The sequence below is a fragment of the Rousettus aegyptiacus genome, unplaced genomic scaffold (assembly GCF_014176215.1).
Source record: "Rousettus aegyptiacus isolate mRouAeg1 unplaced genomic scaffold, mRouAeg1.p scaffold_m13_p_1, whole genome shotgun sequence".
Lineage (NCBI taxonomy): Eukaryota > Metazoa > Chordata > Mammalia > Chiroptera > Pteropodidae > Rousettus > Rousettus aegyptiacus.
Window position 1 is genome coordinate 11,625,981 of NW_023416284.1, and position 20,171 is coordinate 11,646,151.

Below are 20,171 nucleotides of genomic sequence, written 5' to 3' on the forward strand. Positions count from 1 at the left end.
GAGCTAGGAAATGGGTGTGTGTGTATGGGTGTGTGTCAGCGTATGTGAGTGTGACTTCAAATTTGTACCGACACCTTAGGTCCAAAACCGAGGGTTAGTCCGGCCTTTACCCCCCGCCTCCCCTCCCATAAGTTCCTCATCTAACAATGAGAAACCTGGCTCTAGGAATTTAACTTCTAAAGAGAACATTTATAAATGAGATCTTGGCCCCTGTGTGTGTTGATGAATGGGAATGTTCTGTGGGCTTTGCCAGGTGGTCACTGTGCTTGTGCGCTCTCCGGTCTTGCTTAGTCTTTGGCTGCATGTGTCTTACAGTTTCATTCTTTGCCTTCTGTCTCTTCTGCTGCCTCTATCTCTGATCAAGACCCAGAGTACATTTTTATTCTAATATTTATAGCCTAGTTTCATCCTTACTATTTTCCAGTGAGGTCGTTTAATGGTTTCTATTTTTTTTAAAACTCCTAAATTAACTTCCTGTTTAAGTGGGTGGCCTAGACTGATCATTTCTATGGGTCAGTGACTTTCAATCTAAAGAAAGGCTTCCCCACATTCTCACTATACAGCATCCACTGTTCTCTACTGCATTGCTTCCCTGGATCTCTGTGTAATCATGCAAAAGTCACTTGATCTCTCTGGGCCTCATTGTGAGGCGGCTGTAGTGATCCCTTCCTGCCTCACAGTACAGATGTGAGGTCAGACACTTATTGAGGAGAACAGGGAAATAGATTATATCTAAATAAGATGATGATATAAGCAATTGCGCAACAAATTATGATCAAAAGAACAATTCCCCATCTAAACTGGAAGTATATCAATTGTGGTACCATGTGATAGACTCTTTTGTATCACAGAAATAAAGACCTACACTGTTTCAGACTTCCTCTTCTCTCTATGGTGGACTTCGTGGATAAAATCCAAGTTCTTCTTGTTTTACCAGGAAAAATTCTCCTGTCAAGGAGTAAAAATGTAATTATAGGTCTTTCCTTTATCCACGGAGATACACTTCTTGAAGACCAGGATATAGAGCCCCAGAAGGCAAGGCACAGAACATGTCAATCAGTAGCCACATCTATTAAGGCCTCTTGACTCTTCTCCTGGGCCCCAGAAAGCAGCCATAACACTTTTTTTTTTTTTTTGGCCTGGACCTGTGACCTGTAAAGTCCTAGTTCAGTGGAGGAAGGGGAACCTTGGAGGACTGTTTCCATATTACCAGAATCTCTACAAGTCTTCCAATGGCCTGCCAGCCTTCAGCCTCTGCCCGCCTATCAGTCTTAACACTTGTTTTAGGGGCATTGTTTTCTGTTCAGAAATTTTCAGTGGCTTCCCAATATGTACAGATTATAGGTCCAAATTATTTAGCTTGGATTTCAAAGCTCTCTCCACCAGCCAGCTCCTATCTCTACCTCCTACTGTGTGCTCTCTACCCTCCCCGTGGAGTAAGATAGAATATCTGATTCTGCTGCCTACTTGTTGAGTGAATCTAGGCAAATCCTTTTCCACCATGGGAAAGGATAATGCAGCAATAGTAGCTACCACCTCCTGAGAGTCTAGCAGCCAGGCTCTGTGCACATCTCAGTGAATTCTTGGAGTAAGCCTGCAGTTGGGTGCTATTAAAATTCCTATTTCACAGATGAAGCAACCGAGGCTCAGGAAGTACACTATTTGAGTAAGGTGAGAAAGCTTTGTGCTAGAGCCCGAGCTTGGTCCCGGGACTCTGACTCAACCTCCTTTCCTCTGCTATCCACAAACCTCCCTAAAATAGCTTTCATTTTCTGGAACATGTGCTATTTTCCAGGCACTGTGCCAAGCACTTTGCATCCATTTATCTCCTTGGATTCTGGCCCTCTCTCATCATCTTACCTTAATCTTCACCTCTTTGGAGGCTTCTCCCAGCACATCAACCACTGGCTCACTTAGCTCATAACACTTTGATTACGAGAAACCCATTTGTCTGCTTGCTTGTACACTCTCTGCCTACCTGTTGCAGAACTTAAGCTTCTTGAGGGCTGGGACCTTATGGGTCGAGTCCATTGTTGTGTCCCTGACACCTTTGTGCCCGTCTGGCACATAGTAGGCATGATCAATATTTGTTAAGTAAATGAATGACTCCTGGCAACAACCCTGTAGAGTTATATAGACACCATGCCAGCTGTGTTTTACAGAAGAGGAAACCGAGGCTCAGACATGAAATAACTTGCACAGAGTCCCAAAGTCAGTGGGTTATGGAGCAAGGATTCAAACCTAAGCAGGAAGACTCCAGAACTTTGATGAGCTCTAATGGCTCCTCCCAGCTCCTCCCAGCTCCAAATTTGGACGTGTGGACACCCTTGGTCTTCACCTTGCAGAAGAGGTAGGGGCTGTGGTTCTGGGCCCCCCGTACCAACCCTCTGATTCAGTGGGGCAGACCGGGGAGGGAAGGAAGGCGTTTTGCTTGTTTTCACTCTTTCTCCAGGAGAGAGCAGAGGTTTGGACCCCTGTCGAGGCTGGGCTGACGGGATTAGAGGAAACAGCTGGCCTGAGCCCGTGCCCTGCGGGAGGGAGCTCGCATTCCCCTGCCTCTGGGAGGGAGCGGGAGGGAGCAGCTCCCCACAGCCCAGTCACATTCCAGGTCGGTCATTTTCCTGAGCCCAGATGTTTGCTAATGAGCTGGGGAGGGAGGCTCTCAGCCCTCTACCCCAGCTCTGGGCCCCACATTACCTTGGCCCCAAGAGGCTGGCCCAGGGCCAGCAGGCTCTGGCTCCAGGCCCATGCCCTGTGCCAGCCAGGCCTGTCGGGGCAACTGGTGTACCGCTGCCAACCAGGTGCATCTCCATGAGCTCGGAGACTCCACTGTAATGTGACAGGTTTTGCCTTTCCTGCTGGGGCTCCACCGCCCTGGGTCCCAGTGGTGTAGCATCCTGCACGGGGAGGGGCTCTGAGGCAGCCAGGAGGGTGTGGTGGGCAGGCTTGGGAGTTGACGGGGTTCAAGTCTAGACTTTGTCAGTCACTAGCCACGTGATCTTGGGCAGCGAACCACACTTTTTGATGCCTTGACTTCTCTCACCTGTAAAATGGGAATAATGAGAGGACTGTGGGAAAGATTTGATAGTGCTTAGCACTACGCCTGGACGTAATGGCAGCTGTTGATACTATTAACAAGGCACCTTCTAGACCCCTGCCCACACCGTGGCCCTCCTGTAATTATCCGTCTTCCCCAGACAGGTGTGACTCAACCCCAAGCCTATATCCTTGATTAGGCAGTTGGGATTGCTCTAGAACCTCCCTGTGTTTGGGAGAGCGATGGCTGAACTGTCAAGGGCTTCTACTCCTGGCTCTGTGAGATCTGACAAGCTCATTAGGCTATGCAGTTAGCTTCCTGTCGTGCTGGAGTGGGTTTTTACAGAATGTAGACATCCACTCCCCATCCTACCCAGGATCCACACTGAGAATGGTGGTCGTAAGCAAAACGGTAAATATTTCCTGAGCCCCTGTTATGTATGATGCTGGCTTTCTGGAATGTGATCATCCAACAGACAGTAGCTAGCATCACCTCTTACTGTGTGACTTTAGGCTAGTTACTTAACCTCTCTCTAGATCTCTCTCTCTCTCTCTCTCTTTTTCACTTATAAAACGGGGATAACAATACTGTTTATCTCATAGATTTAGCGTGTGGGTGGAAAGTGCCAAGTACGGGACAAGGCTATTATGATGATCATAGTTATGCTCGTGGAAGCACTTACCTATGGGGGATGCTTCTTCCTTCAGTCAGATACATTGTATACCTTGTCTGGCTCCACCTTAAGCGGTAGGGACAGCTGAAACCCTGTGACCTTCTGTGATCCCTGCCCAAAGGAGCACATGGTCTAGTGGAAGAAAGAGGTCTACTCAACTAGTTTAGAGGAGAAGTAGCATTAACAGAGGTATGTATCTCCTGGTCCTTGGTCACCCCAGAAGAGGAAGTTAATGCCACCTGAAGGCCTTGGGAAGGCTTTTCCAATTTGGTGCTTGAAGATAGCCTTTGCCAGGAAATGAAAGGAGAAGGGACCCCTAGGCAGAAGGAACAGCATAAGCAAATGCTAGAAGGCATGGAGATGCATGCTGGGCTTGGAGGCCCAGTACATCACGGTCACCAGCGGGCCAGGAGAAGCCGGATGCTCAGCAACTTCCTGACAGGTGAGCAAGGCTGCGACAGTCCGGGAGTTTCCAGTCAGGCTGGACAAGGACAACTAGGATAAAAGGGCACATCTCCAAGTCCCGGCATTGAATCCTGGGCAACCACTCTCCAGGAGCAAAGCTATCTTGTCACTCCACTGGGCATACAGAACAGAGAGGGCCTGACTGCAAGCCACCCAGCTGCCCAAGAGCTGGGATTAGTAGGGTGCCTCTCACCCTAGGTGAGGCTGGGTGCTGGCCTGGCGCTCTGCTCTTCCCAGGAGCCAGAGAAGTGAGTCCATTTCCTGGCATTCTCCTTCCGAATAGTCCTTCCTGGGCCTCCCCTACCCTTCTCTGGAGGCTTCAGCCAAGTTCCCGGGGTGAGGGGAGGCTGTGCGGAGGGCGAATGACACCAGGGCACTAAGAGCACGGCCGGACCCGGGTCGCATGCCTGGGAGCCGTCGGGCTGGGCGCCCTGCACTGAACGCAATCTCCTGGTGTAATCTCCTGGTGTCGGAACTCGGTAGACTGGCGCGCCACACCCTAGGGGCGAGACTGCGGCGCCTGTTGCCCACCTAAAGGAACACCTCCATCTTTGCCACCCCGAGGCCTGGCACGGCCTGGCAGCCCCGTCTCCGGAAAAGTTAGGCGGAGAGAAGTCGGAGCCAGAGAAACCCGGCGGAGGGCGCTTTCGTACGAGCGGAGGCACCCGGCGCTCTGCTCTGGCCCTGGGGCGCCAGCCGGGCAGCCCCGGCAGCCCCGCCACGCCGTGGGGTCCGCGCCGAAGGCCGGCCCGGGGCTCGCGGGAGGGCGGGGAGGAGGGGCCGGGGCCCCGGGCGGCCGAGGCGCCCCCTCCTGCGCGCCCGGAGGGAGCGGCCTTGCGCGCCCGCCCGCTCTTTCTTGTTCGCGTCCCTCCCTCCGCTGCCCCCGCCCTCGCTCCCTATTTGGAGCGGAGACACCCCTGACGTCGGAGCCGCTCGCTCGCCGCTCCCCCGCACCGCGCGCCTGCCCCGGGCCGCAGACGGCGCGCCGCGCAGCCCAGCCGAGCCTCGCGGGGCCGCCGTCAGCCCTGCCGGCCGCCTTCCCGAGCGTCCCGGGGCCCCCGGGCCTGCCATCCCCGCGGCCCGCAGACAGCTCCGCAGGAACCAGCGGGTGCGCCACCCTCCCCGCTGCGCGGTAAGTCCTGCCCGGGCCGGCACGCGGGCGCCCAGCTTCCAGAGGCTTCGGCCACAGGGGCAGCGCCGCGCCCCCGGCTGTGAGCTTCATCCCGGCCCGTCCAGCTGCCCGGGGAATGGGGCTGAGACGCCGCCGCCGAGCCCCTCCGGGCGCTGGGGCTGGGGATGTGGGCGCGGCACGGGGTGGCCAGGGGGCACCGTTGCGCCCTGAGCGGTTCCCAGACTCGCCCGCGGTTTCCATTTCTTGGTAGGAGTTTCCGCGGCCAGCAGAGCACGCGAAGGAGATGCGTGGCCGAGCCAAAGCCGGCGGGTCGAGGGCGGGTCGGGGCGCGGGGGCAGCGCCCGGAGCTCGGCCGCCGTGCTCGCGCGTCCTCCGGCTGTGCCCGGGCCTCGCCGCGCCGCGCGCCTCTCCGCTCCGTGGCTGCCTCCTTTTTGTTTCTCTCTCTCTCTCTCCCCATTTGTCTATCTCCATCTCCGCTTCCGTCCCTTTCTTCCTCCAGTTGTGCCCCTTTCTTTCTGCCTCTCCGCTTTGAGTTTGCCTGGTTCTGCCCCCCTGCGGGGTCTCTCTCTCTCTCTCTCTGTGTCTGCGCAGCTCCCTGATCCCCTAGTCTCAAGTTCAGATAGTCCCCCAGTGTCGGCGTAGTCGGAATAGTTTCCTAGACCCGGTAAGAGAAGCGAAACCCTCCCCCTACCTTCTGCCTGCCCCCCAGGCCTGGCCGGGGTCATCCCCCTGGAACCGAGCCTGGGGCAGGGGAAGCCAGCCTTTCTAGGGGCTCAGTTTTCTTCAGAGTTCCACCCCCGCTTGGCGGCCTGGACAACGGGGCCCTGCTGCCGGCCACCTGCCCGCCTGCTCCCTGGGCGGGGCGATTCTGATGTTTTACAAGCAGCAGTAAAGGGGCAGCTGCCTGCTTTGGCGTGGCCAGGGGGTTGGCGGGCAACAAGGGAAAAGGGCACATTTTCAGGCTTTCTGAGGCCCTGGCCCAGCTGGAGGACACCAACCTGTAACTAAGGGAAACCCAGGAAAACAGAGGTCAGGGCCGGAGGCCAAAGGCTGGGCGCCGGTGGGGGGTGGCGGTGAGGAAGCAATTTGTCAACAAGCCCCTCGTCCTTTGTTACTGTCAAACCACCGGCTCTTGGATCTACCCCAGATGCCGGGGCTGCTTGGGTGTGGTTTGTCTTTAGAGTCGAGGCCAAAGAAAAGGTGACCCTGGAGCATTTCCTTGCTGAACCCCACCCCTCGCCCCCCACCGCCGCAGTCTGGACTTCTTTTCTCCTGGGCCTGCGAGCTGGAGGGGTGGGTGGGGGTGTAGGCGCTCTACATTTGCCACCGGTATGTCCTCATTCTTTTAAAGTGAAATCTCAGACTGAGTTTAGCCCCTTCACCCCCAACCCCAAGGGTCAGAGGCTGGGGAACCTGCGGGATGCTGTGAGGTCTGCAGGGGTGCTTGTGCTCAGCAGAAGTGTGGGCCCGTCTTGCAGCGGCTCATTAGCATAGATTTGTTTTGGAGATCGCTTTGGGTCTGCAGGCAGGAGGGCCGTGGTCTCCGTGCGGGGGTTGTAGCCAGGAAGGGGGAGCCGCCTGGCAGAGGTGGGCAGGCCTTTGGGGCTTGGGCTGGGCTCTGCATGTCCGCCCCCTGGACAGTTGGTTCATGCTCTGCCAGGCTGACGGAGGAAGGAGGCCACCCTGCGGCCAGACTGGGGTCACGGAATCCCAGTGGTGGTAAGCAGCACGCAGGAGCCGGGTTCCCTTTGAGGGAATCTGCTAAAATGGACTTTTCCAGGCTGCTGTCCCCATTTTACCGACGTGAGACTTGGGGAGGTGAAACCAGTGGCCGATCCTGCCGCCCTCCAGGCCACAGTGAGCCAGTGGGTGACCTTGGGCCCTGAACTCGCCCTCAGACTCCAAAGTGGGCTTGGGAAACCCCGCGCAGCTGACCAGGGCCGGGGGGGGGGGGGTGGCTAACGCTGCCAGGCCCCCTTTTCAGTTGCACCATTCAAGGAAGTCCCTGCACTCAGTCCCAGACCTGCAGTGATCACCCCACCCTTGCTGATCCCGAGCCCAGGGCCACAAACGCCACACCCTCTGCACCCAGCCGCTTGCACAGCCTCGGCCTGGCAGCCGGGCCCTCCCTCCCTGCCTGTTTTCTCGAAGGTGGATTCTAGAAGGGATTGGTCTCTCCTGGACCCCGTCGTCCCTTTTAGTCAGTGGCCCAAGAATCAGAGTCTGAGTGGGATCTAACTCTCGGCTCCCGCCCTGGCAAGCGGGCGTATGAAAGGGTTATGAAACCCTTTCCCAGCCATCAGTCATCTCATTTGCTCGGGTTTCCCCTCAGTCCACTTTCATTGGGGCAGGTGCAACCTTGGGTTTGGATATTCTTGGGGGCACATAGAGTCCAGTGGGGGTGGGAGGAGGATGCAGGAGGTCGTGTGGAGGCAGAGGGGCGTGGGCACAGTTCAGGGAGGATGAGCGGCCCAGGGTGACTGCAGGCTGGCACTAATGGTGACATTGACTGAGCACTTCTCCCATGACAGGCGCCCTCGTCAGAGTTTTCTGTGCACAGCTGCCCTGTGAGGTGGGTATTATTGCTACCCCTACTTTGCACGTGAGGAGAGCGAGGCAGAGAAGGTTACAGTGGCTGAGCTAGGATGGGAACCGGGTCTGTCACAGTTCTGGAGAATGGAGGAGACCCAGGCCTGCTGTGTGTGTGCGTGTGTGTGTGTGCATGTGTGCGCATGTGTGCGTGTGTGTGTGTGTGTGTGAGAGAGAGAGTGTGAGAGAGAGAGAGGAGGAGGAGGAGGAGGAGGAGGAGGAGGAGGAGGGGAGAAGGAGCAGGAGCAGGAGGAAGAGGAAGAGGAGGGTGGGGGTGAGCGGGTGCATCCTACCAAGATAATCCCCATGGTGCTGGGCACTGAGTGACCCTGAATATTCAGATTTACCCCAAAGAGGAAATGGGGAGCGGATTGTTCACTTGTTATACAAAATTGAGTCTTTGCTCTACAAAGGGGTTCACAGTGGGTGGGGCCGGGGCTGGTGGGGAGGGGGGCTGCGGGTCTCTTGAAATCCAGCCAGGCCTCTCCTGTAAATTTAAGACTTGATTTCAGGCATCAGGATTCAGGCGGTGGGGTGAGTGGCCTCCGTCAGCGGGGCTGTTATGGGGGGACCCTTTCCCGGGGAGTCGGGCTGTAGTTCTTCACGTGGCTGGGCCTCAGTAGCACGTGGGAGCCTGTACAGATGCCCGGGCTGCAGCCTAGCCCTGTCCGGGGCTGGGACCAGGCCTCTGAGTTTTTGGCAAGCATCGTACAGGAAGATGCTAGGTTCTTGTCGGTGTGGAGACAGACAGGACCCCAGAGGCCCGCCCCGAAGCCTGCATTCTTGCCCCCCCACTCCCTGGCGCTTCCGGTGGAGAAGCTGCCAAGGCAGGTGTCCTGTTTTCATTCGCCGCCCTCTTCCTGGTGTGGGAGATGCCGGTGGCCCCTTTCTTGATCTGCGCCCCAGGCTCCACCGTGTCGGAGTGGGTCAGCCAGTGTCCCCCGGGGAACTCACTCTGTGTCATTAACAGCCTCCGGAAGCATCGGGTGTACCCACAAGGGCTCCGAGGGTCCGGAGAGCTTGGTTCTGGGCGAGGACACTGGGGTGGTAAGAAGACCCCCACCCAGGGCTGCCATGCTCGCCGAAGCCACGACGCCATGCCTCCACTCGGAGGAAGGGCAGCCTCATCCCACCAAGGCTCCGGGGAGCTGGGGCCACACCCCGGTCTGCAGCAGAGTTGGAAGTGGGGTTTGAACCCTGTTCGTGGGGCTCCCAGGCTTCCAGCCAGACTGGAGCTGAACACCGGAGGGTTAACAGGACAAGGGACACAGCTGCTGGGGCCCCCGAGCAGGGACAGGGAGCCCCAGGCCTCGGGCCACTCCACACCATTGTCCGGATTCCTAGACCGGCCATCTCTCCCTCCGCGTCCTGATTCCTCCTCTGAGAACCCTTTCATCTGCAAAGGTAGCTAGCTGGTGGTCACCCCGTTCAAATCTCTGTTCTGTGTACTGCTTACTGGGTTTAATGGTTCTTTCCCTATATTCACTTATTCAGCCCTTACAAGTGCGGCACAGTTGTAAGGATTGAATAGAGGAGTCTGTGTGAAAGTGCGTAGAACAGTGCCCAGTGCAAGGTTAGAACCAGCTCCTACCAGTGAGGCAGGGAAAGGCTGTGCGGGGCCACGTGGCTCATCACACCCCCTTGGCCTCCACTCATGCCGTTCCCTCAACCAGGAGCTCCCTTCCCCTCCCCACCTTCGTAACTAATTGTGATCCTGCATTAAATCCAGAGTTAAGACTGTCCACTCCTTGCTCCCCCACAGCTATCTCTGCCCCTACTCTAAACAACTTCCTCTTAACCCCCCTCCCTCCCCTCTCTCCCTAGGCTCTGAGCTCCCCAGTGGGCACAGGGTGGAGGACTTCAGCTACCCTGCCCACGCCCTCGCCTTCTTCCCTGCCGTCCTAGAAGATGCTCAGAAAATGAAACCACACACCTCAGGGGAAGGGCATTGCTTGGCCTGACTCTCTGGGGGGCCTTGGGGCAACCCCTTTGCAAAGCAAGAGGGATCGACCTGGGGAGCCCCCTTCCTGCCCTGGTATTGTGGGTGTCCCATGACTTGCTATGTGATTTTCAGGGCAGGAGGAAGGCATGAGAATCTGTGGGTTTGGCTCTCAAGTCTCAGGAAGATCTGACTGCTGTATAAAAAACATTGAGTTGCTCAAAAAAAAAAAAAAAGATAAACCAACAAAAAATAAAACTCACTAGCAAAGAGCCCACCCGAGTGCATGGCTGAGGGGCAGCCCGGGTTCTAGGGCTGGAGGAGGTGGTCGTGTCCTGATGGCAGGTGTTTGTGGCCTGGCTTCGTCTCCACCTCCCTGCCAGCTGTGGCTCTGCCGCCTGCCCAGCCTTTCCCGTGATCCCTCAGGGTAAGAGAACTGGCCTGAGTGGGGTGCCTGCTGGCTGTTGATGCTTTCATGGCATCCTCCCAGTTGTTCTCCAAGGACAGTGCTGTGCTCCCCACTTTAGGGTTGAGGTAAGTAGGTGCAGAGGTGAGCATCGTTTCTGGAAGTCACACAGCTCCTAGGTGGGAGGGCTGGGACTCGAACGTTGGAGACTCCAGGGGCCATGCTTGTGGGCAGTCCGCTGGATCTCAGGGCTGCTGGCCTGGGGAGCTGAGTGTGGCCCCAGCCCCTCCTCTGAGGTCCTGGCCAGGGCTTGGGAAGAGGCCGGGCCCCCTCTGTGGTCACAGCAGGCCCTTAGGATTAACTCTTAGCTGTGTACTAGAAAAGGAGAAAGGTAAGGGAGGTGACCTTCTGCCTCGGTTTACCTCATTTCTCCTCAGTGTGACCCTAATAACCAGTCCCCATCCTCCGGGTCGGCGACTCCCCTAAAACTCTCACTGTTATCTCCCCATAAACCTTGTTATGAACCTCCTTCCCAGTGTCTGCTCACCTTCATCCTGGTCCTGGCCCACATTCTCAGTCCTACCCTCTCCCAACTCCAACTCCAACCCAGACCTGAGTGCTCCTCGCCAGGCTTTCGTTAAAATCCCAGCTTTGATTCCAAACCCTCAGGAAACCTGACAGTCACTCCCTGTCCAGGTTGCCTCCCTGACTCCACCTGCCTGACCTTCCTGAGGAATCGCTATGGGGTCACATGTAGGACCAGGGTCCTTGGATTTGAGGCTCAGGGGGCTGTGGCCCCTGAGCCTCTTTTGGTCAGCCATGGTCAGACCCTGACTCAGAGGCTAATTCCCAAGGGACAGACGAGCACCCTTAGGCATGAGGAAGCCTCCTGGATACTAAGCCTGTTGAAAAATTAGTGAGGTTGCCAGTTAGGAACAAGACTATTCTGTTTCGTTAGGATGTGGTTGTACTGAAAACACAGGCTTTGCTGTCCGTCTTGTGAGTGAGACCGGAAATGTGTGGGTGAGAGCCTGGGCCGAGACGAACTCATCTTGGATGGGGGCAGACAGTCCACACTCACCTCCTACTGCTCTCCCCTCTCCACCCTTCCCTGCTGGCGTGGAGCAAGGTCACCCAGGCATTGGGATCCGGTGAGATGGGACACATCTCTGCCTCCTGCCAGGAGAAGGGGCAGGAGCTGAGTGCTGTGGTCACAGCCCTGCAGGCCAGCCCGGGCCCTCTGCAGAAGCCCGGCTGACCTGCCACCTAGGTTTCCACTGCAAGAGCAGGCGCGATGCCCCAACATCCTCCCCTCCCCAGACACTGCAAGCTACCTGCCACATTTAGCAGAAAGCGGGCTGAGGGTTCTGAATGGGATGTCCAGCCTGGAGCCAGCAGGACTCTAGGGCTGGGTGTCTGTGGGACCAGCGGGACAGTTATATGTCCCCTCCTCCTGATTCAGCCCCACCAAGGCCCCTCTGGGGATTGTCCCAAGACACAGAATCCCAGACTGACTGAGCTGGACTGGCTCCCAAGCCTGGCTGCATATTAACCATCCCGGAAGCTAGTTAGAAGTGCTGACTCCCGGCCACCTGAGAACTTGCCCTCCACAAGTCCCCCAGGGGATTCTGAGGATCCACCAGCCTTGGAAACCAGTGGCCCAGGGCACCTCACTCATCTCATAGGTTGGGACACCGAGGCCTGTGTATCCAGGGTCACACAGCATGTGTGGACACCTCCCCGTTCAGCATCCTTTCCCCAGAGGACTGCCTTGCAGGCATTTCTTTCCTTTCTGAATCTGTCCAAATCCTCCCTTCTCCACATATTTTTGAGGTGGGAGAGGGGGCAAAACCTACAGATATGAAGTTGGGGAACATTGGGTGAGGAGTCCCCTGTGCCCAGATCCTTGGGACATACACCCTGCCCTGTAGTGCCATCTGCTGGCAAGTTCTGGTATCGTCCTAGCCAATTTACAGAGGGGGTCAAGAGCTTGGCTTGGCTTGTCCCCTGCTTGACTGGGTTAGGATGGAGCTGGGGATAATGCTGAATACGTGTACACTCGGGGCTCAAGGCTCGGGTGGGGCATCCACAAAAGAAATACAGTCTAGTTTGGGGCTAGTTTTCTTGCCTGAGGCCCAGCCAGCCACAGGGCCCCAAGAATTCATAGCGACAGGACGGCCCGCCCCGAGGGCAGGCACTCTGCGGGCGATGTTCTGGGTTTCCTGGAGGACCCCAGCATCAGAGTGAGGAGGCAGCTGATGATTGACAGTGTCCAGTTGGTACTGACAGCAGTCCTCTGCCACGCCCGCTATTACCGTCCCAGTTTTTGAGACGAAGACCTGGGGCACAGAGGTAAACAGTCACTTGCTCAAAGCTACCTAGTAAGTTTTGTAAGTAGCTAACACCCACCGCGGGTGTGTTATCTGCTAGCCTCACTGAGGGCTTCTCACGTGACACCTCATGTCCGCTTTGTGATACCCATCTGATGCACGTACTATTAGCAGTGCTCGTTTTGAAGTTCGAATGGGAGAAATAACTTGTCCAGGGTTTGAACCGTCGGTCAGGTATCAAGAGCCAAATGCTCGTAACGCCGCTGACCCCCTCTGCCCGGCCTCCTGAGCCCAACTGGCCTCACCCGAAGTCTGTGCTCAGTTCTAGGGCTCGAAAGGCCATGAGCATGATGCTTCGGGTCCTGGTGGGGGCTGTCCTCCCCGCCATGCTGCTGGCCGCGCCACCACCCATCAACAAGCTGGCTCTGTTCCCGGACAAGAGTGCCTGGTGCGAGGCCAAGAACATCACCCAGATTGTGGGCCACAGCGGCTGTGAGGCCAAGTCCATCCAGAACAGGTGGGAGCCAGAAGGGAGGGTGGAGGGGGTGAGGACAGGGGCTCAAGAGGGAGGAAGAGGGCGGGGCTGCCCACCCCTGCCCCTGCCGGAGTGATGGCATGGCGACCTCTCCTCCCACAGGGCGTGTCTAGGACAGTGCTTCAGCTACAGTGTTCCCAACACCTTCCCGCAGTCGACAGAGTCCCTGGTGCACTGTGACTCCTGCATGCCAGCCCAGTCCATGTGGGAGATTGTGAGTACTGCTGCCCGGCCTCCGCGCAGCCCGCCATGCCCCGCAAGGGCCAGCGCGGTCTGGCTCACCAGTCTTTCTAGCTTCATTTTGCGTTTCTCTCCGCCTTCGCTAACTTGACACTTGACATCAACTCACCTCCTTTCAGTTTCTCAGACCTGCTCTGCTCGTTACTGTCACAGGGCCTTTGCACATGCTTGTTTCTCAGCTTGGAACACCTTTCTCCTCCTCCTCACCTGGTTAACATCTGCTCATCCTTCTGCTCTTAGCCCAGGCTTCATTTTCCCAGGGCCCCTTTCCTGCCTCCCTGAGCCCTGTGCGCCTCTGCTTCGAGCATCTGTCATATCCACAGTTTTCCATCTGCATTTGGGTGATTTTGACAAGTCCGTTTCCTCCAGGAGACTCTGTGAGTTCTGTTGAGGGGCCATGCCTGTCCTTGTATTCCCAGAGCTGGCATGGAGTAGGTGCTTGGTGGAAGGAGAGAGGGCAAGGGAAGGAAGGGAGGGGGGAAGGAAGGTAACGAGGAGCGGAAGATGTCAGTGGGGCTCATGCAGGGCGAGCAGCAGCTGAGCTGGAGGTTCCAGAGGGGGTTTTGGGGGAGGCGTGTCTGAGCTCAGACCCAGACGTTGGATAGAAGGAAACTGGGCAGAGTTTGGGCAGGTGGTAGGCGATGGGTCAGGTGAGGCCCTTCCAGGCAGAGGGAACAGCATGTGCAAAGTCTCAGGAAGATCAGTCAGCACAGCTGGCGGGGATGGCGCCAAGTCAGGGACAGAGAGGTGACTCCAGGGGCAGCCCGAAGGTCTGCGTGGTCTCAGGATTTTTCTCCAAGTGCTGTAGGGAGCATCAAGGGGAATCGAAGGCAGGGGCAGGCTACGCTGGCCTTTTTCCCTCATGGAAAGGAGGGTAGCAGGGCTGCATGAGGAGACGAGGCAGGTGGCCCCTGCGGGGACTCACTCCCTCTCCCCCGGCATGGGCCCGCAGAGTGATCTGGTGGACTCAGGCTTCTGCGGCCTCTGGGATTCTGGGTCCCATGAAGCTGTATTACCCTTGAGACCACCTTGCCTGCCCTAGGCCTTTGGAAACATCTCTCCCCTTCTCTCCTTCCCCCCGCCCCCCCCCCCAGGTAACCTTGGAGTGCCCTGGCCACGAGGAGGTGCCCAGAGTGGACAAGCTGGTGGAGAAGATTCTGCACTGCAGCTGCCAGGCATGCGGCAAGGAGCCTAGTCACGAGGGGCTGAGTGTCTATGTGCAGGGCGAGGATGGGCCAGCCTCCCAGCCGGGCACCCATCCCCACCCCCATCCTCACCCCCACCCTGGCGGGCAGACCCCTGAGCCTGAGGAGCCTCCTGGGGTCCCCCATGCCGAGGAAGAGGGGGCTGAGGACTGAGTCCCCTGTCTGTTCCTCCCCTCTCGTCCCCTGTGGAATGCTGGGAGAAGAGTGGGGGGAGAGGCTAAAGCCCCCCTTTGGCACTGGATGGACTTGGATTCAGACTTGGACTTGGAATGCTTCCCGGTTGCCATGGAGATCTGAAGGGAGAGGTTGGAGCCAAGCTGCACAATTTAATATATTCAAGAGTGAGGGGAGGAAGCAGAGGTCTTCAGGGTTCTTTTTTTGGGGGGGGGGCGTGGTTCTTCCTTTCTGCCTCCTGGAGATGTGCCTTTAGGAGGGGGAGGAAGTTGGCTAAGCTGCTGAGGTGGGGGTGAAGCCATTCAAGATGGCGGGAGCCAGGCTAAGGCTCTGGCAGCCTCCGGTGGGGCAGGGCCCCTGGGGTGCAGACGGTGGAGCGGGCCCCTGGGCTAAGAGTGGGTACTGGGTCCGGGCTAGGAAGACCATCCAGCAGAAGCAGGGAGCTCAGTCCCACAGGCTTCCCCAAAGGCCTCTCACTTCCACCCCAGGCAGCTTCTCCCGGTGGCACTGAGGTGGCCCTCTCTACATGGTTGGGAGTCAGGCCTGGGCAGGACCCTGCTGACTCATGGCCCTGGAGCTGGGGGGTGGGGTAGGCTCTTGGGCCTCTGGCTCCCTTGGCTTCCAGGGGGTGGAGAGGGCAAGGGAGGAGCCTTTCTGGGCCAGGGAGTGGGAATGACCCCCAGACCATGGCCACAGGAGAGCGTCCCTCCCTCTCTGAGATCTTGGTGCCTCCCACTGCTCCCCATATTCTAGGCTCCTCGGCTGATGGAGCCAGCCTTACCTTGTCAGGGGAACTCTCTAAATGTCTAATGGTGGGGAAAGGTCTCCCTTACTCAGAGAACCCAAGAAGAGTCCTCAGTAGGATGGACTCTGGCTGAGCCTCGAGAGACAAGGAAGAGGCCGGGCGAGGGCTCCTGTGGGCAGCCACGGTCACTGCAGCCCTCTGGCGAACCCATCCCACGGGCCTCCCCCCTCCCAGCTGCACTTTAACCCTAGAGGGGGTAGGGGGACTGGATGGGGCAGGGCAGGGCAGGTGGGCAAAGACGAACTCCTCATCAGTACCCGGAACTGCCTGTGTCTGCTCATCTGTCCCCAGGGTGGGTATCAGCCCCACCAGCACCCTGCCTGGGGGTGCCCCAACCCTCACGGCTGTTCTGACAAGAGCTTCTGGAGCTTGTAACCAGTAGGTTGTCTCCCTGACAGATCCTGAGTTTTCCCATGAATAAATTTGTTCAATGGCTGTGTTGTCTTCTTCACTGGCTGGCTCTGCTGACCCACGTTCCCGCAGGGGCCCAGCAGCAGGGCCTCAGGGGAGGGGCCAGGCTGCACAGTGCGGCCCCCGGGCAGCCCCCTCCCTGCGTCCTGCTGACCTGCTCACCACTTTCCTGCCACGTGCACCCTGCTCCACCCCCCCACCCCCCCTCCCCGTCTCCCCATCTCCCCCACTCCTGCCTCTCTCCTTGGGTACGTATATGGCCTTGCACATACCTTGGGTGGGCCTCCCCAACCGGGCTTTTCTGATTTTGACTCTTGGTCCCTTGAGCTTGCCTCACGCCATCTCTGTTTGCTCTCATAGTGACCCAGAGTGGGTCCTTCCGCGGATGCCAGCCTGGCCCGGCGCAGGAGAGGGGGAAATGGCCGAAACCGGCCGTTCTAAACAGACTCGGGGTGAGGTGCTGTGCTAAGGACTTTACGTAAATTAACCCACTTAATTCTCACCACCACCCTGTGATACAGACATTGCCCTCGTCTGCAGAGGAGGTGCCGGAGGTGCTGAGGGGTTACATAATGTGCTCGGGGTCCTGCAGTCAAGAAAGGTCACCAACGGGACATTAGGGAGTCTGGCTTAATCGCTCTGCGCCCAGTATAACCTCAGTAGTTGCGGTCGTTCGTTGCCTCGGATGTGCTGGCGGGGTCCTGACGCCCCTGGAGTCCTTTTGCCCCTCTCACGGTGAGCCTAGAGTTTGATAACTTTACCTACCCTGCGATTGAGCGTGGGTTCTAAATGCTCTATCCAGACAAGGCAGGGCAGGTGGTGTGGGTGGTTCCTTGCACACATTGCTGTCACCACCATAAATTTACATATGTTATTTCTAATCCTTTGAAATCCTCATTTTGCTAATGAGAAAACAGGGCCTTTGTGCATTAGCAGTGAATGGTTCGGCCAGACGAGAAAGCAGCGGCCCCAGGGTTCTAATCTAGTGCCCTCTAGTGACGCCAGTTGTGTACTGCACGAGATTTTTTCTCAGCGTGCCCGAGCCCTTTCTTCATGGCTGCTCTGCTCCGTGGCACTGGCATGACCATTCATGGTGGCCCTGCATCCCTTGACATGGAATTGGGTTGGAGGGAAGTGTACCTCCTGCAGACTTTAGTGACCCCTCAGTCTTGTAGGAAAAAGCCCTGGCTATATTAAGTGTCTGGCTAGAGGGTGAGGACTGAAACCGAACACTGTCTTGGCAGGATGTGTCTTGGTCAGGGGCTTCCTCCATCCTATGTATGGAACGAACAAGGCAGGGCATAAATTAACAGAAACATAAAGAAATTAATAAAAGCTGGTTGGAAAGAAAACAGGAATATGGGTTGGCGCGGATGGATGGTGGCAGGCCTGGAAAGACAGCCAGAGTTCAGACTTCATTCTCTCTGCAGTCAGAGCCCTCAAAATGTCTGCGCAGAGCTGGGTTTCAGCGAGACTAAAAGAACCCTCGTGAGTGGAGGAGGGGAGGCTGGACACTAGCTGGAAACTGCAATGGTCGGGGCAGGAGATGATGGAGGCCAGAGCTGGGCGGGGCAATGCGTCTGGGAGGGGAGGCCCCGTGGGAGAGGAGCTGCTGATTGGATGTAGGAGCGGCGAGTGGGAGGAGCCAGATTTGAGAGACTGGAGAGGCATCATCAGTTGGGCCAGTTTGCAGTGTAGAGGGAGAGGTGGATTAGTGACTGCCAGTTTTTCTCTTCACCAACCTTAAAATGAACAAAGGCAGCCGGAGGGGGGAAAAAAAAACCCTGCAGCTTCTCTCTGCCATTACCCCTACACCCACAAGGGATGAAAAATCTTAAAAAGGGTTTAACACTTACACACAACACTGTCAACGCAGGCCCCTCTCCGGATGGGCGGGTAATTGGTCTCGGCTTTCCTGCCTTGTTTGCCTGTATGAAGCCAGCAACCTCCAACTAACTTTCTTATCCTGCTTCAAGCCTCAGGGAAAATCCAGTCTGCCTGGGCTCAAATTCCGGTGGGGCCACTTCCTAGCTGTGTAAGCCTGAGCAAATCTCTTAGGCTCGGTTTTCCCATGAGTAAAATGGGGAATAACAATCACACCTTCCTTATTCTCAGGGTCGTGGTGGGCTTTACATAAATCAATGTACATATAGACCTTGAAGCAGTGCCCGGCATATAGTAAGACCTCAGTAAATGTCAGCCGTTATTACAATTATTGAGAATGAATGATTGGCCCATAACTGCTGGCGGTTGGGCTGATAGTTTTGTTCATTCATTCATTCAACGTATATTTACTGACAGCCTAACATGTGCTGAGGCTACAGGAGTGAACAAAACCAACAAATGGAGTTTACCTAGTTGGTTAATGTTTTCTGTGAGAGCAGCTTTGGGTAGTCCGCACATGCTCTCTAGACCTGGGTCTCTCCATCTCTGTAGTGGGGAGCTCTCCTTGGTCCTCTATGTACTGACAGGAGCAGAGGCCTGGGGCAGAAGACTTCCTAAGGCTCAGCTGCCCATTGTAGCACAAGACTTTTCCTCTAGGGAAAGAGCAACCCAAGGCTAGAAGTAACCAAGCAAAGGGTAAGCACCCTTGAAGGTCTCTCTCTACACTGAAATGTTAAGGAAGTCTAGGACATTATTAATTAATGATAGGATAAAGTTAGGAGCACACTCATAAAACTTCTGAATTTTTAAGTTCAAGACAGTAACAGTGTGGCCACAAGGTGGCATCACCACCCAGGCCCAAACTTGAAATTTTTTTTTTTAAATTTTAGCAAAGTACAGATCATAATATAACCAACATCTGTGAATCTGTCACTCAGAATGAACATGTATTAACATTTTACCATGTTTTCTTTAGTTTTTTTTTTTTAAATAAAGGCTATCAAACATTACAGCAAAAGCTAAAGCAGAGGGACTAATATTCTATCCCATTATATACCACTAATTTTTCAAAGCTAAAATTTATCGGGCAGGTCCTCTGTGTGAAATAGTTTAAATACTCATTCCGTTCACATCTTCATCCCCCAGTTTCATGGTAGTGGAGAACTTAAGAGCTTTGCCAGGTTAACAGAGCAAGTAGCAGAATCAGAACGATGAATCCAGGTCCCTGGGCTCCAAAGTCTATTGTACACAGCACCTCTCGAGTTTGCTTCTGCTCGACCTGTAAACCCTGGGCTGAAGGAGTTACTACAGAGCCGAACACATTTCCATCGTACAAATGGGAACACCGAGGCCAACAGCTAGCACTGGCACAGCACCGTGAAATGTGCGGATCACACCAGGGTCATTTCATCCCCTCAACAACCCAGTGACGTGGGAGCTATATTGCCCTGGTGACTATTGCAGATGAGAAAAGGATGACCCAAGGCGATGGAACCTACGTCTACAGAGCGGGTAAGCTGCAGAAATGGGATTCCAAGTCTGGTCTTTATGACTTTCAGCCCATGCTTGATATAATACACCTTGGGGCCTGGCAGAAATTGTCACGGTGATGCAAGTGGTATTGGTAGGGACAATAGGCCTCCCCCTCCCGCTGCACAGACCCACCCGTGGACAAGACTAGGGCTCTAAGTGCCAAATAACGGCTTAGGGGGTGAGTGAGGGCTACTGTAGGGTCTTGAGGTTTCTCCGCCTTGGGTGGTGGGCAGACCTGGGCTTCGGTTCCACTTGATCACTTGCTGCTGATGACCTTGCTTGAGGCCCTTGGCCTCTCTGAGTCCCAGTGTAACATTGATCTCTCAGCATTATTGCAGAGGTTGGAATAACAGAATAAAGCCCCTGGAACATAGTAGGACCCGTATACGTGGGAGCTGTAGGGGTTGAGAACGAGTAGCCCCAAGATGCACCTCTTGCGACCCGGATTCTTTTGAGCTAAAGGCAATCAAGACCCTGTGGTTTCAAGAGAAACTTGTGCCTCTCCCTTAAAGAATTTAAATTTGGGGCCTTGCCCGTAATAAGAGTTATCACCAGAAATAACCTTTTTTTGACCTATGTCTATGGCAGGACAAACACATAATTACCGACCATCTGCTCTTCTTACCCATCTGTGAAGGACCTGAAGCTGCAGGCCCCTAGCCACATCCTTAGCTCTGGCTGTCATATATACCTCATTTTCCCTGTCTCTGAACCAGTCGTGTATGTGGGGTTCCCATACCTATGTTTGTAATTAAATTTGGTTGTTTTCTCATTAATCTGTCTCATGTCAATTTGATTACTAGTCAGCTGGAA

At 55.7% G+C, this 20,171-nt stretch overlaps 2 protein-coding genes across 3 annotated transcripts; both read left to right on the top strand.

Moving 5' to 3' along the window:
• The first annotated feature begins 5,136 nt into the window (after positions 1-5,136).
• NBL1 (NBL1, DAN family BMP antagonist) lies at positions 5,137-15,965 on the top strand. Of its 2 annotated transcripts, XM_016128324.2 has the most exons (5): positions 5,138-5,307; positions 7,839-7,879; positions 12,894-13,088; positions 13,209-13,320; positions 14,441-15,965. In XM_016128324.2, the coding sequence occupies exons 3-5, from the start codon at positions 12,913-12,915 to the stop codon at positions 14,702-14,704; spliced, it is 552 nt and encodes a 183-aa protein (XP_015983810.2). In that variant the 5' UTR covers positions 5,138-5,307; positions 7,839-7,879; positions 12,894-12,912; the 3' UTR covers positions 14,705-15,965. The 2 variants fall into 2 exon arrangements, with proteins under 2 accessions (XP_015983811.2, XP_015983810.2); XM_016128325.2 differs by lacking the exon at positions 7,839-7,879 and having other exon boundaries at positions 5,137-5,307.
• On the top strand, positions 8,155-10,293 carry LOC118600312. The gene is made up of 2 exons (XM_016128320.2): positions 8,155-9,300; positions 9,721-10,293. The coding sequence occupies exons 1-2, from the start codon at positions 8,769-8,771 to the stop codon at positions 9,855-9,857; spliced, it is 669 nt and encodes a 222-aa protein (XP_015983806.2). The 5' UTR covers positions 8,155-8,768; the 3' UTR covers positions 9,858-10,293.
• Positions 15,966-20,171: the final 4,206 nt, after the last annotated feature.